The 15,846-nt window shown below is 38.6% G+C and overlaps 1 protein-coding gene across 13 annotated transcripts in view; it reads left to right on the top strand.

The window, feature by feature from the left end:
• PPFIA1 (PTPRF interacting protein alpha 1) overlaps positions 1-15,846 on the top strand; it is a 53,157-nt gene that overhangs the window by 25,363 nt on the left and 11,948 nt on the right. For 5 of the 13 annotated variants that reach the window (XM_064425917.1, XM_064425921.1, XM_064425919.1 and 2 more), the window contains exons 10-21: positions 590-664; positions 1,104-1,187; positions 1,685-1,816; positions 3,203-3,265; positions 4,279-4,358; positions 4,586-4,718; positions 5,357-5,580; positions 5,722-5,953; positions 8,413-8,442; positions 9,159-9,310; positions 9,902-10,074; positions 10,198-10,291. In XM_064425917.1, coding sequence (XP_064281987.1) covers positions 590-664; positions 1,104-1,187; positions 1,685-1,816; positions 3,203-3,265; positions 4,279-4,358; positions 4,586-4,718; positions 5,357-5,580; positions 5,722-5,953; positions 8,413-8,442; positions 9,159-9,310; positions 9,902-10,074; positions 10,198-10,291 — 1,472 coding nt within the window. The remainder of the gene's footprint in view (positions 1-589; positions 665-1,103; positions 1,188-1,684; positions 1,817-3,202; positions 3,266-4,278; positions 4,359-4,585; positions 4,719-5,356; positions 5,581-5,721; positions 5,954-8,412; positions 8,443-9,158; positions 9,311-9,901; positions 10,075-10,197; positions 10,292-15,846) is intronic. The other 8 variants (XM_064425928.1, XM_064425927.1, XM_064425922.1 and 5 more) reach the window with 4 other exon arrangements.

Genomic DNA, 15,846 nt, shown 5'->3' with positions numbered 1-15,846 from the left:
TGTCCTCCAGACTCCCTCCATTGGTGTCCCACTGCGGGAAATCTGATCCTAGTGTTGGTTTGGTTACATTGGGTTTCCAGTTTTCCCACAAATCATTCAGAAAATATTTATTTCCTACAGAAAATATTTATTTACTACCTTTTTTTTCCCATTCATCTCTCTGAAGACACTCTGATTTACTCTTTCTTTTTTTTTTTATTTTCAATGTCTTTTTTTCAAGTTTTGGCTCTTTGGAACTCAAGTGGGTTTTCTGTTAACTCTTCTACATCATAAAAATATCTCCCCGAATTATTATTTTGGTACTTTTTATTAAAATTATTCAAAAATAGGCATAAAGTCTTCTAAACATGAACTGTTTCTGAACCTAAATTTCTTCCACTGCTAAGTGAAGCCAGTGTGGAGTGAGAGAAGTTGTGGTACTACCAAATATCAAGATTTTTAGAGGGCTGCAAACGGAGTAATGAAATCTGAATCATTATATTTAGTTAACTACAAATGAGCCTTTTCAAGTGTGTGTGCATGTTTTCTTTCAAAGCCTTAGTTTCATTTTTTTCCCTGTTATCTTTCCTGTCCCTAACTGGCTCTGTAGTCTGACCTTTTGTCTCCTGGGAGCTCTGCTGCTAAAGATGCTAAAGTTTTGGAACTTGCCACCAAGCTTAGGAAGGTAGAATTTGTATCTTAGTCCTTGTCTCTGCTTGCTGCTTTCTGCTTTGCCATGATTACTAACAAAGGGTCCCATCGTCCAGGCTAGTGAGGAGAAGCTGAAAATGCACTCATAAATAAAAAGTCTTTACTTTTTATTTATTTTTTTGTTTTCTTTCTTGGGGATATGAATGAACTTTGCTGTTGCAAGCTTGTTTGCAAATAGTAGTAGTTGATTCATGATGGTACTTAGGGGTGAGAGGTTTCATCATTTTGCCACTTCCCATCTGAACTCTTGCAAGGTCCTTTTGGTGACAGAAAAGCATCTGTTCTGCATTGTCCTTTATCATAAATGGCAGTTGTGCAAAGCATGTTAGAAATATTCCTGTGCCTCAGTGTTTCTGTGCTTTTGGAGCCTTAAAAGTCCCACCCAAATTCTAATTTTGCTCTCAAATTGACAGGCTGAGGAGAGACACGGCAATATTGAGGAGCGGCTGAGACAGATGGAGGCACAGCTTGAAGAGAAGAATCAAGAACTGCAAAGGGTACTGCACATCATTTTGACAAAGATAAAAACCTGAAAGCATGAACCTAATCCTCTTTGTTTCTCAGCTTTAAAATAAAGCTAGAGTTTAGGCTGGCTGATAGTGAGTCACTGTACTGTGGCTAACCTTAAATCTCAAGGAGAATGTGCTGAAAGTCTCCAATAAAAGTTTGAAGGAACTTGCTGAATTAAATTACTGTGGAAAATTGGTTCCTGGGTTACAGATAATGGAATCCATTCTGAATTGTGCCTTTTTCAATTTTTTTCAAATGTAGGCTTGGATTTTTAAACTTCAGACCTTGGATCACTTATTAAAGACTGAAGTGTCCCTTAGATTCCCTTACAGAGCCCTGGAGGCACATGCAGTGTTCCTCTGGGGAAAAAACATTGCTGTTAAAAAAAATGAATCTGGATTAAAGCAAGCTTGCTGCCTTCATAACCTGGAAATTAGAGATATTGCAAATCTGAAGGTTTTTCAGCAGCTTCTTTGTATCTCAGGCTAGACAGAGAGAGAAGATGAATGAAGAGCATAATAAACGTTTGTCAGAAACTGTTGATAAGCTTCTGTCTGAATCCAATGAAAGGCTCCAGCTTCATCTCAAGGAGAGGATGGCCGCCCTGGAAGACAAGGTAACAAGTCACATTCCAGTAATGAATGTGTAATTCTGTAATGATTTGTGCCTTTTGCAATGTGTCCGTAACTTCAGCAAATAAACACAGAATCTTTATTAATAAGTAGTTGCTGTTAGGGCTCTTTTTTAGTGTGGATTTTGAAAATGTGCTCTTAAAAATAATTGTTGAGGTTGTCCCTGGGCACTGCACTGTGGTGTTGAGAAGGCAGCTTTTAAGAAGCTTTATCCTTTTTTATATGACTGGTGCAGATTGCATAAATAGGCTCATCCAGTGTAATACAGGAAGCCTAAAGCATTGGAACTTTGACCTTTCCAGTTCAGTTTCCTTTGTTTCCCACTGCTTTTGGCTGTACCAGTTCCCCTGAGTCATTGTGGGATTCCTGCAATTTGCTTTTCTTCTCAGGTAGCTCATTTTGGGACACGTTATATGCATGTAAATGGGCTTTTCCTGCACTGTCAGTGCACATCTTGGACCTTTCTCCTGCACTCAGTTAATCTCTTCTGACACACTTTTCACTCCTTTTCTTCCCTTCTGCTTTTGGATCTAGATCCTTGTGGATTATTCTTCCATGCACAGCTTGAAGTTAGATCCCTTATTCTTCATCCACCAAAGCAATGGCTTCTAAAGTGGCTCTTTGCTTGATGGTGACTTTGAGTTGCTTGGTCTTGGATTAAAATATATTTGGTTTCTTTTACTAGAAGGTGAAATGACAATCTGGGAAAATGTTTCAGGAAAAGCTGAGTGTCTTTGGTTTTATAGTCATGGCAATAAAATGCTTTGGAACTCAAATGGTGTTTCCAGACTTGTGCTGAATGTTTGCTTCCTCTTGCATTCATGCATAATGCTTGAATAATAGGTGATGTCTCGGGGTTGACCCTGGCTCCCTCTTATCTTCCAAACCATAACTACGTTTGCAAATAATGAGGAAAATCTACTTGTGCTTTACTGTAGTTAACAGCTTCTAGAAAAGTGTTCTTGTTGAGGCTTCCAGCTCATTCTTTTATGCTAAGTTGGGAAGAAACATTCAGGTAACATTAAGATTTTGTTCTGATCATGTGATTTTTCTTGAATTACTTTGAATTATTCCATAATTATTCCCTTTTTTTACTAGTTAGACTGTGAAATGGAGCTTTAAAAGGCTGCTATTGCTATTAAAGATTTATGGCACCAGTACTGTTACTAAATCCATTATTTAGAAGGCTGTACACCTGGAAGGATAAACCTTCAACTATAATCAAAGTGAAATGATGGAAGCAATCAAGGTTGTGTAATTTAAGATGCATTTGTGTAATGTTGACTGCATTTTTTGTGATACACATCATGGTTATGGTTTACAAGTGTAAAGCTTATGAGTGCCTTAATTTGTGATGCCTTTCATTTCAGAATTCACTTCTTCGAGAAATTGAAAATGCAAAAAAACAAATAGAAGAACTTCAGCATGAAAAGGTAGACTCTGCATTTCTGAATTATTGTCTTTGAACTTAATTGTTGCCTTGCTTCATAGCAAGATCAGATTTTAATTCCTCATAAAACTTAACATTTCCTGCTCTGTTTAAGAGAAAGGAGTTGTTATTGCTTCTTTTATGGTATTGTGTGCCACAGTTTTAGGGGGAATTTTATAGGTGATATATAACATTTTAGTCCAGGACTTAACACATGTTTGAATATGTGAAGTGCCTGGATATATTGGCAATTGGCCAAAGTTTGGAGATTGTGTAGAATTTTTATACTGTTGTACATATGACCTTGAACAGCAAAACCAAATGAGAAATACTTTTAATGTTGGGTATTTTTCCTTAAGATTTTCTCAAAGCATTAAATATCACAAAATGCTTGTGCAGCTACTAACAGGTTTTTTTATAAGTTTTAAGAACTGGGGAGCAGAGGGAGAAATATTTATTAGACTTGGCTGCTCCTTAGCAATAGCTAAGGTGCCTGATGTTCTGCTTGTCCTGGAAATGACAAGGTCCCTCCTTACAGATGTTCATTATCAGCCACTTCTTCTTTTATTTACGCTTTTGTTGTTTTCTCATTCATTGTATTTCTCTGCTGTTAAATTCTGAGTTTCTAGAGCATGTAAAAATGTCCAAGTTAAAAGTGAATGCTTTTAGATCCTTTTGTACAGAAAGCTTGAGCAAATCTTCTTGTTTCTTGTCATCATTTTATTATAATAAACTTAGTAGCATGTGAACTCATAGCTGCTTTTAAAATATATTTTGTCATTACTAGAGTCAGGGAAGAGGGGCAGCAGAATTATTCTGGGATGCCCTTTTGTGACAGTGCTGTATTGTGTGTAGCAAAGCCAATGTTTAAATAGGTGAAGGCTATATGTTAAAATCTGTTATTTTCAACTTTCAGAGAAATGAGATAAAAAACTTCAATGGGAGTTTATAAATTTGTATTTGACACTAATTTTTTTTTAAAGCATATTATATATTTTTTTCCATTTATTTTTCCAGGATCAACTTGTATTAAATGTTGATGCATTAAGGGCTGAAAACGACCAAGTGAGGCTCAGAGCCACATCACTTCATCATAGGTACCAGCAGTAGTTTGGTTTTTTCCTATTTTCTTTAAGGTCACTATGCTAAATACAATCTTGTATCAGTCATAGTGATAAATTCCATTTTACAGAGCATATAAAACAATTTTTATACTGCTTAAAAACAACTGGCAGTGGTGGGACAAGAACAATCCTTTGGCTGGCTTTTTTTTCTTTGTTTCTTTCTCCCTTTGTAAAGATGAAATGTTTGTTTTGTGTTGCAGCAGAGCGGATTTCAGGTTCCCTGTGCCACCCTCCTCTGTGGGGGACAGTCACACAGACTCCTACGGCACGTCCTCCGTGCTGAGGCGGCCCCAGAAGGGGCGTCTGGCTGCTCTCAGGGACGAGCCTTCGAAGGTAAGGACAGAAAATACAAATAACAACACAGATTTATCCAGTGCATGAGGCTAATCCTGGCGCAAGGAGGTTTTAGGATTGGGAAGACCTGGCAATAAACTCCTGAGTTTTATAGATCCTGTGTTACCGACTCATGAACAGCTGCTGGTCCTTTTAAGTGTTAGCAAATAGTTGCAAGATTATGGTTTGGAGCTCCTATTTTGTTTTGGTTTTTTTTTTTTTTTAAGTTTTGTTTTTGTTTTTTAATTTTGATAAGCCTGTAAAGTACAATTTGAAGCAGTTCTACTTTAGTGTCTGTATACTCTAATCTAATACATTACTGTTCTGAAAGCAATTTCCATTTCCTTTCAGGACACATGAGTACTCATTACATAAAACAGATATCATAGTTCCCATGGAATTGATAGCAAAATTCTACTGCAATTAAAAGCATGTTCTACATCTTGCAGTTAAATTAAATTTAGTTTCCTACATTATAGCTTTTTTTTTTTTTACATTTCTCTAAACACTGTTGTCTTGGATGTGTTCAGCATGTAAGTGGACTTACATAACTTATTTTAAACATCTTAATAAGCAGTAGGGATGTCATGTTTTTTTTCATTTGAGCTTGGATTTATTTCTTTAATGGATTCTTGTAGGTTCAGACCCTCAATGAGCAGGATTGGGAGCGGGCCCAGCAAGCCAGTGTGTTGGCAAATGTGGCACAAGCATTTGAGAGTGATGTGGATGTGTCTGACATGGAGGACGACAGGGAGACCATTTTCAGCTCAGTTGATCTGCTGTCACCAAGTGGTCAGGCCGACGCTCAGACTTTGGCCATCATGCTGCAGGAACAGTTGGATGCAATCAACAAAGAGATCAGGTATGGCCCCTGTGCTGTGGAGGTTTTGATAAATACATGCTGGAAAATGGTAATTTCCCCACGTTTTTCTGCTAAACACCGCTTCTGTTTGCGCGGTCCTTGTTGGAACGCCACGTTCCTGTGAGGCTCTTTTTCCCTCAGACTGATCCAGGAGGAGAAGGAGAACACGGAGCAGCGTGCGGAGGAGATCGAGAGCCGCGTGGGCAGCGGCAGCCTGGAGGCGCACGGCCGGTTCCGCTCGCTGGGCTCCATCGGCCCCGCGCTCGGCGGGGCCCTGGCCGGCTCCTCCCCGCCCGGCAGCGGCCGCTCCACGCCCCGCCGCGTCCCGCACAGCCCCGCCAGGGAGGTGGACAGGCTGGGCATCATGACTCTGGTGGGTAGCCAGGGCCTGCTGTCTCCCTGCAAGCGCGTTCCTGTTCTCTAGGAAAGGGGTTCTTCGGTTGCCCCTTCCTCTCCTGCTTACTCGGCTGTGTTTTTCCTTTCTCTAGGTTTTACTACTGCTTCCTTTCAACTTCTATAAAAAGTGTAAGATACATAATGATTAGGAAAAACGGTCAGAGCTCAAGTCTATTATTTGGTCAACATCTCATGCCTAAGTATTTATTCCTTCTGTTGTTATGGTCTTTCCTCAGACTCCTCTTTCTAGAAGAAATAATGTTTTCTTTTCAATCACTTTCCCCATCTGCTTTAAACTTTATCTTTAGCAGTCTACTATTCCAGTAAACACTCCGCTAAAAAGTGATTTGCATATTAATCTTGAAGATTGGGATGGTATCACTGCTGTATGAATATTAATGAGTGCTAGTGTCCTGTTTTAGGCAATTAAAGCCTGATAGGTAAAAGAAATATCAGTTAGACCTTGTAGTTGATAAAGTAGTTTAGTCTTAGGAGTTCAGAGAGTAGAGAAAGATGTTTTCCTTCTTTTGACATTCCTATGACTGCTGAGGAAGGTTAATCCTTCTAGGAGCTGCTTCATGCATGTAAACACATCTGTAAAATTAAGATACAAATTTCTCCCTTTCTTGTTTTACATAAATGTTACATAAAACGAACAATTAAAACCAAGTATTTTAGCTAAGCAGTTTTGCTGGCTTTTTAAAATTAATGTCCACTTACACCAAAAAGTATTTTTTCATAAAAGGGAATAATTTTTCCTTCTTTGCATTAAAATAAAAATCATTGTACCAGCTCTAGCCATATATCCAGAGGCAAGCAGTCTTCTAAAAAAAAGCTGTCAAAATTCAGATTGTGGAGTGCTCTATCTTCTACCATTTCACAATAATTACTTAAGCTAAATATTTCTCATGCAGAAAACCATATACAAATTTAAGTAGCTCTTTTCCCCAAAACTAGATCAGGAGAATGTGTCTTGTCTGAAATCCAGTGCAATTGAAGAAAAGTGAACTGTAGTTAAGTTCACTTTAGATCCTAATTGTGCATCAAAGTCACTTGATCTGGTGTTTGTAGCTGTATTTGATGGGTTTTGTACCTGGCAACTGATTTGTGAAAGCTTGAAATCAAGAATTAGAGAACAAGAGCTTTCTAGAAACTTTAGGAAGAGCTGTCATGGATTATTAGCCTGAGTTCTGCTGTGTCTTCCAATGTTTTAGTAGAGAGTTACATTAGGTTTTGATCACATAGGCAAATTACCTTAATGCCAGTGGTTATGCAGCTCAGTCAGTTGAAAGCCCCTCATGATTAAAAAGCATCAACATGATGAATGGTGCAGCCTACAGCTCTCTTGAGCAGTCCTTGTGGGCAGTTCATTTCATGTGGTGAACATTTCCATTTTTATGCTCATCAAATTTAATGGGTGAAAGATCCAGTAATGGTAAAATGAGTCTGCAGTGCTTTATCAAGAACTTGAGGAAGAACTAGATCATCTTTAAAGGTCCCTTCTATGATTCAGTGGACTTATGATTTATTAATGTAGTACTCTACAGTCAGATTGAACAAAACTTTCCATATTAATGCTGCAAAATTTAAATGTATTCTAAATCAAAAACAATTAAAAGTTATCCTTTGTGGGAGGGAAACAACATCCCTCCCCCCTGTCCCACTTCAAAGGGGACCAACTTTATTGTTGGTTGCAGGCTTTCTAAATAATGAGAGCTATTAAACAAATTATCTAAATTTAACTTTTGTCAGCATCAGTCTGAATAAGCTGTTTGTGTAACTCTTGCTCTGTGCACTGGCAGAGGTGAGCACTCCCTGGGGAATGAGGATAGAGTTGGGTGGAGGATAAAATAAAAGTGGTGGTGACTTCCTGCTCCAACATTGCAGCACTGGAAAGCTGCAAGAAGAACAGAATCCTGTTACTGTATAGAAATGGGCTGCTGTTGACACTCTTTGACATTATTAAAGTCTTGGCTGCTTTTTGTGCAGTGTAGGAAGCAGCTGCAGGAATCCCTGGGAGGGATGAGTGCAGATGATTTATTAAGGCTCCTGTGGCTGACCTAGAGGTTCAAAGCAGGTCTCACCTTGTCAAAGCAACACCTTGCACCCCCACACACTTTTTTGGGGGTTTTTTTGCTGCACATATTTTGTGCTAATTTGCCAACAGTCCCAACACACTCAAACATCTCTGGTACTTTGGTAGATAACCAACTCTAAGTGTTTATTTTTTGCTTCCTTTTCCTCACTTCAGGGATACATTTAAGTAATCTGTGATTTAAGGAGTACTTCATACCCAGTATCTCTCTGTGCCATTGTTGTAATTGTTGTTTATATTCTCCCTAAGGTGTTTTGTCTGTACTAGTTGTCTTAGTCTGTGCTACAGTTTACAATAAATACAGCTTTTCCAAATTTCTTTTCTTTGCATGCATCTGTCAGCCTAGTGATTTAAGGAAACACCGTAGAAAGGTAAAAATCTTTAGTTTATTTCATGGTGTGCCCCTTCATCTCCCTCCCTGTCCCCAGGATAACAGGAACATAAAGCATTTGCAGGGTAGCTCTGTAACAAAGCAAGATTATGGTTTATCATTTTAGCCTAAGTGTGGGTTTGTTGTGTGGGTTTTTGTGTTTGTTTGCCTGTTTTTGCTGGTGTGGAGGGCTGTTGTGCTGCTTTTTGTTTGCAACCACTGCCTTGTAGTCTTCATGCATCAGTCTTGAATTTTAAAAGCTGTCAGTGCACACACAAATAAGTTATTCTTTCTGTTACTCAAACTTTTGTAGCCACAGGTGTGTAGAAACTGACTTCATAAAGTCAATGATCTTGCTGATAATTCTTTCCACAGGTCTCTTTAGTTTTTCTGTCTTTGCACGTGCTTGAACTGGGGACAGGTATATTCATTTTATGGTGCTGAAGGCATTACTTTAGTTCTTAGCCCTATAAATGAATAGAAGAGAAGTGCTACTTTCTCATTTCATTAGCTAAGACTGAATTTAGTAATTTGTCACTGAAGGTAACAAGAAATTCAGAACGAAATCAAGCAAAAAATAGGCAACTGCAGAAGGGTAAGGGCAAGAGTGATCCTTTAACACTAAAATTAGATTCTTCCTTTCACTATTTTGTGTAGTGTTGATATTGCCTTCATGTTTTGGCATTGCCCCTCAAGTTTTCCTTCCTTTTCCATCAGTCTCCAGCTTCCAGAGAAGAGGTACGAGATGACAAAACCACCATAAAATGTGAGACATCACCACCTTCTTCACCTCGGTCCTTGCGTCTGGACAGAGTCCAGAAAGGAGCTCTGCACACAGTGAGCCACGAAGATATCAGGGACATTAGGAAGTAAGTAAGCTGGCAATCACTCAGACCTACCAGGAATTCAGTGTTCCATAGCATCAGAATAAAACCCCAAACTGCAGAGCTGTTCAGCCTGTAGGATTTTAGTCTGAGGGTTAAAGTGTTTCTCAAAAGTCAGGAGTGTGAACACATAAATGGGTGACTGTTACATAAACATTAGGAATGTAGATTTTGCTAATGCTTAGAAATGGCTTCATGGGAATGCTTTTGGTTCTCAAAGTCTACGTTAAGTTTTCTTCATGCTTGGGGTATGAAAAATGTGACTCTTAAGTTTTTATTTAGCTATAAATTGAGAAATAACTTGCAAATTTGCCATAACTTTGATTGACAGATACTCTTTTCAAAGTACCTAAGTATCTGAGATGAATTCCACTCAAGTATTTTGAGCTTAGTCGGCCCCTTTCAGCCAGGAACTTCTGCCATCAACATTTCTTTTCATAGTTCATAAAATTAACTGAAATTAAATTAATTAGCGAGTTACTGAACTTAATTAACTTGCACAGAACTCTGAACTTCTCTGGTGAATTTGTTGTACATGGGCTCCTTTATGAGTCTTTTTTTTTTTTTTTGGTACAGTTCAACAGGTTCACAAGATGGCCAAACAAGTAATCCTAGTAGCAGTAACAGCAGCCAAGATTCCCTCCACAAAGCCCCCAAAAAGAAGGGGATCAAATCCTCCATTGGCCGCCTGTTTGGCAAGAAGGAAAAGGGACGACCTGGACAAGGAAGCAAGGAAGCTCTAGGACAAGGTTGGTTTGCTTTTTCTTACACTGTGAGAGAGATGGCCTTGGGGCTTTGGTTTTACCCTTTCCTGATCAGTAATATTACAAAGGATTAAACTGAGAGTGACTTGAGTTTGGGGTTTTTTGTAGGTGGTCTGGGAGAAGCAGATGGTTCCTCTCAGGATGCATTAGGCCTCAGCAAACTTGGAGGTCAGGCAGAGAAAAACAGGAAAATGCAGAAAAAGTAAGTTATCAAATATTTTTAATCCTGTGTTAGTCATGTGTTGCTTTGTTTAAAAATGCTGTGGTTTTATTTTTGGTTTTGGGGTATTTTTGTCTAATATGGTGCTATGGCTTATAAGCTTCCATAGTTGGTTTTTTTTTTACTTTACTATTTGTCCAAAACATTAATAGCAGCATAGGTCATGGTAAATTTGAAAGGAATTTAAGCTGAAAACTTACAATTGGACTGCTGTAATAAAGAAATCTGGAGACAGAAGTGGACTCTTATCAAAATTCCCCCAAATTTATTATATTTCATACCTGCTTTGGGAGGTATTAAATGTAATAAATTCCAAATACCTTTAATTCAAATGGGAGATTTCCTAAGTTGTCCCTGGCTCCTTCAGAATGTGGAGGAATTGACAGAAGGGAAGCACGAGATGCTGTGTGCAGACATCCCTTCCTGTGTATGAATTTGCTGGCTCCTTTCTCTGTCCCTTTGTGTTGTAGCTGCTGGCAGCTTCTCTCTTCACTAATTTTTTCACTTCTGTTTAAGATTGTCTGTTGAAATCTTTTTCTTTGCACCATATTGTCCTCCTTTCTTCAATTTTTTTTAATCAATTGTGACTATTTTTTTATGGCACCTTGCATGCAGTTACCTTCTGCTAGTCATGAGAATTTTTTTACTTTGTCCCAGGAAATCTTTAGTTTACTGCTCACCTTTGGAGTGTCTGTTTGCATGCTTTATTGTTTCCACACTTGGGACACATGAAGCAAAGACTAATCATAGGTGAAAAAGAGATATTGCTACTTGTAGAAATCCTGATTTGATGCTTGTATGGGAATACAGGAAACACTCATATTTATATAAGTAGGATCAGGCATTCCTTGCATTTTTTCCTTGAATGCTGAGCCATATACCTTAAACTTCTGCTGCTTCTGTTCTGTTCAGCTGTCAAAAAACTGATGAAGATCAGACCTTCCTTGCCTTCTGAAGACAGACAGTAAATGTTGAAAAGAAAGGCTGCTAATTTTCCCTTTGCGAGGGATTTCTTGCAGTACCTAAGTTCTATTAACTAATGAGAATAATGCCTGGTGGCTGCTAAAGAAAACCAGCAGTGTGTTGGTTTGAAAAGTCAGAATGGAATGTGGGTTTGTTTGGATAACAGAAGGCTCAGCTGTTTTTCTTCAGACTGCTGCTCTGAAGGCAATCATATATTATTATGATCTGGTATTTTCCCTTTTCTCCAGTGCTTTAAAGTCATACCACATCTTGATTGAATAAATAGTTTTAGTCTGGTTATATCTAAGGAGTGGTAAGGTCTGTTCTTTGAGCAATATAGGTATTTCTCAATACCAGCCACAAGTTTCATTCTCAAGTGAAACAATCCATACTGTCTTGTTTTAAGAAATGCAAGAAGTGCAGTTGCAGATAAATCATGGCTTTTCTTGTAAACATTCTGCTTTTCAAAAATGTGCTGGTATTACTTAAAGTATAATTTATGGCTGCATGTTGCAGATTGCTTAAAAGGCAGCTGTCTCTATTAAACAAATAAAAACTTTTCGTTTGGAATTGCCTTCCCTAGCTCTTCCAAAGCCCCTCTCTGTCTCTTCCACAGCCTTTAAGGGGGGGGCTTTAAGGTCTCCCTGAAGCCTTCTGTTTTCTACCACTCAATGAAATGAAAACAATCTAGATCTATCATTTGAAAAATCCCAAGTTAGATGCTGTCATGCAATTGTTCAGAATCCTGAGGGGTGTTCTGAACGTGGGAAGCAATATTATCACAAGGGATCAAAGATCCTTTGCTGCCTTCTTGAGCTACTCCTTATCAAAAAGAAAAAGTGGTAGAGCTGCTCTGAATTGCTTTTCACTCTGATACTGGAGGAGGGTGGTTTAAAACAAATTTTGACTGACTGTTTACTTACAAAACCTTGTATTCAGCAAAAAGAATTCCAGCTACCTGAATGCTTGGAACAGCGACAGCTCATTCTATTTATAGCTGTCTCTAATCCCTATTTGCTAATTTATCTTTCTGATTTGTGCTTGCATGTGCACAAACAGGCTGAGGGCAACATTCAGTGTCTGCTAACAAAAACCTATTTATAGTTGCAGAATTAAATTACAGTACACATTATTTGTCTGGTTTTGTATGCCTTTGAGTTCAGTTTAATCCTAGTTTTATATTTGTCTTTCATTATTTTATTTTCCTTTTGTTTACCATTTGATGTGGTAGTGCAAAATCAGGGTAAGTTTGTATTTATTTTTATTAGGATTGTTGTGCAAGTATGATAAAACTCATTTGGATTTTTTAGCAATATATTAAAACCTCTATCCTTTCTTCCAGAAAGTCTGATCATGAAATACTAGATTCGAAAGAATATATTATGAAAATGTGTTGCTGAAATAAATCCAGTGTCACCTAGTTCAGTGTGAAAGCTAGTTTGGTGTCTTGTCTTAATTTGCATGGTGTGAGCTTTTATAGTGGAAATATTAAACCCTCTTAGATTAGTTTTGTAATCTGGGATTTGAAGGTTGCTTAGCAATAGTAGGTATTTGTGTTTCCTAGGTAGATGTATTTCTATAAAAGTGTTGTTTGGTGTTTACTGAACCTAAGTGGTTTATAGTGCTGTGTTCATCTCCTGTGTGATCTGTGGTAGTGACAGTGTTTGCCACAACTGTGTTTGTGCTTTTCTTGCTACAGCACCACCAACTTAGTACTGTATTCATCAAAAAGGAAGGCAACCCTAAATTTAAGATAACTCTCACACACAAAGCACTTACTACATCTGTGAACTCAGTCTAGAATAAGGATATTAACTTGCCCCTGAAGCTCTGCCTATTTCCATCTCATGTTTTACGGCTGTTGCTTCTCAGTTTTTACACCCTGAAGCTCTGTCACTTCCATCAGTATCACTCTCTTCCCCACACTGCAGTGTTTACTGTTTTCTGAACTTCTTCCAAATCAATCCTCGTCAGTTCCATCCCAGAAATCGGGGATACAGCATTTCCCTCTGGGTACAAGCTCTCCATGTATCCATTCCCTTGCTGTCCTAATCCAGTGACCAAGGGATCCAGGCTGTTTTATTTTCCTTGTGGGGTGAGTGTGTGCTCTCCTGCCAAGAGCCCTTCTGAGCACAGGTATTTCACACAGTCTCTGGAGGGTCCTGTGCACTCTTTGCTGGATCAGGCACCACCTGCAGCTTGGACATCATTTCCCACTCCCTGTGACCGCAGCTTTTGTCCTCCCCAGCTGCTGTGAGATGCCTCTGGAATGTGTCTAACGGCGACTCTTCCCCCCTTGCAGCAGCATGTTTGGGCTCCTGTTCCAAGAGAAGCTCAGCCAGGGTTTTTATTAAGCCTCCAGACATCTCTCCCTTGGTTTTGTCACCTAGGAGTTATTCCAGTAGCCAGCTACTCTTCTGGCCCACTTTCATCCTTCACAGGGCCAGGTTTGTACCAGCTGTTAATGCTGCTGACACCACTGCAATGTTTTTTTCCTTACAAAGATTCTGGATTTTGCACCTATTTCCTAACTGGTGTAATGGTTGGGCTGTGAGACTCAGTTGGCTGGGCAGTTGTGATCTCTCAGGAATCTGATCACATTTTACTGGAATGCAGTGAGTGTCTTGGTGGAGTTTGAAGGGAATAGTGGGAAAAGAGAAGTTTTCTGCTATAGGAAGAAAACATCAGTGCATCATTTGCAGATGAAACAGCAGCTGCTTCTGAATTCTTCCTATGAGCTGTTTTCCTCTTGGGCTACATCTTGAGCCTTGGGGTTAAGGATTTCCTCTGCAAGCAAGTTTTTTATCTCTTACTGCATATGAACAAATTCTGCAATTAATTTTCCACTTCATGGTTGCTTTCCTCTCTGGATCCATTGAATAATTTCTGCATAAAGTAATCTCATAAGTATTTTTTTCTTTGTTTTTATTTTTATGTGTTTTCCTCCATCATGCAATTATTTTCTTCCTACATTACCACCATGAGTTTCAAGTTGGCATCATAACCTCTCCTTACATTTTTGATGTATTCCTTGTATTCTGTTCCAAAGGCTTCACTGTTTCACAGTTACCATGAAGTATCCAATGAGACTTATAGAACAACCAGAAATGACACTGATATTCTCTAAACTCCACACAATACAACCACCAAAAAGGAAGGCATAGACACCAATTTGGAAACTAAAGTACTTGGAAGAAACTTTGTATTCCTTTCTGGCAAATACAGTATTAAGCACTTTATTCTGTTCTTATGAAACAATGTTTCATGTGATCTTATTAATTTATTTTTCTAATTTTTAAATCTTTAAACAGCAAAGAGAAGCAGAACTAAATGTGTTCAGGGCTAATTAATTGTGGAATGAATGTAATGTGTTCAGTAACAGGGGAATAGCTGATCCTTTATTCCAAATTCAGAAATGTGTCTTTTTGAAATGTACAAATATGTCTACCCCTTCACAGTCTTTTTTGGTAGTGAAAATTCAGCTGCTGACTGCTGAACACCTTAATGGATGGATCTCAAAATGGTACCTAGAATGATTATTTGTAACCAGTTGTCTGGCAGTGCCTTCCTTCCTCCTCCTTTCCCATTCCTGGGAAGCACATTTAATTGGCATAAATTACTGGGAAGTTCTTCCAGAGCAATAGGAATTTATTGGTGTGCAGGTGGAGAAATGCTATCTATTGATAAAGCAGTTGCTAGTATATTTATTGCTTCATTATTGCTTTTTAATATTTAGTTACCTACCAATATAACAGGAGGATTCCAGATATGTCTAAAAGAGCTGAATGATGCATTTCCATTTTGTAGGAGTAGCAAACAGCTCCATATCTGTCAGTAATCACTCTTCAAGGTGCCTTGTGTATTTTAATACCTATAACTTCTAAAATTGTTATCATCTTAGATCTATCCAGTGAGGCAGTTTAAAAGGCAAGGAGATTTTTTCATTGAAATAGTGAGAAAATGGTAAATACATAATGTAGGGTTTTGACTCTGTAGTATTGCTGCGTATCTTAATTCTACACTTGCAGGCATGAATAAAGAACAGTAAAATCAGTCTAATATAGGTGCAGTTATTCTTTCAGATTTTCAAAGGAGAATGACTGGAGATTTAACCATATATAACTGGCTTTCAAAGGCAGTGTAAAAATGCTTTTTTTTTTTTAAGGCTTTCTCCATGTTTTTAGCCAGATATATCCAAGCAGCATTGCATGCTTATACCCACAGTCCTAGTTTTTGTCCTTTGGTTTATTAAACATTTTGGCAGCTATTTATAGGGACCTTGTGAGCTTCCATTGTCTCTGGGAGCTGAATTGTCAATATAAAACTTCAGGCGCTTCTGTTTCAGCACAACAAAGGAAATGGTGTCATCAGGGAGATGAAAGCTGAGTTTCAGTACACAGCCTGTCAGGATAGAATTGCTAAACACAACTCTGGTTGTGTGAAGCTGTGCCAGCTGTTCTGACAGGCTGATGTTCACCAGTGAAATGGTCACTGTCCCAGTGTCCAGCCCTGACAGCATGATGGACAGGCGTGTGTGATGTGCTCATGTGTGGCCACAGGTTTCAAATCTTCAC

Source organism: Passer domesticus, chromosome 6 (assembly GCF_036417665.1).
Source record: "Passer domesticus isolate bPasDom1 chromosome 6, bPasDom1.hap1, whole genome shotgun sequence".
Taxonomy (NCBI): Eukaryota; Metazoa; Chordata; class Aves; order Passeriformes; family Passeridae; genus Passer; species Passer domesticus.
This window is presented reverse-complemented; position numbering and strand designations above follow the sequence as displayed.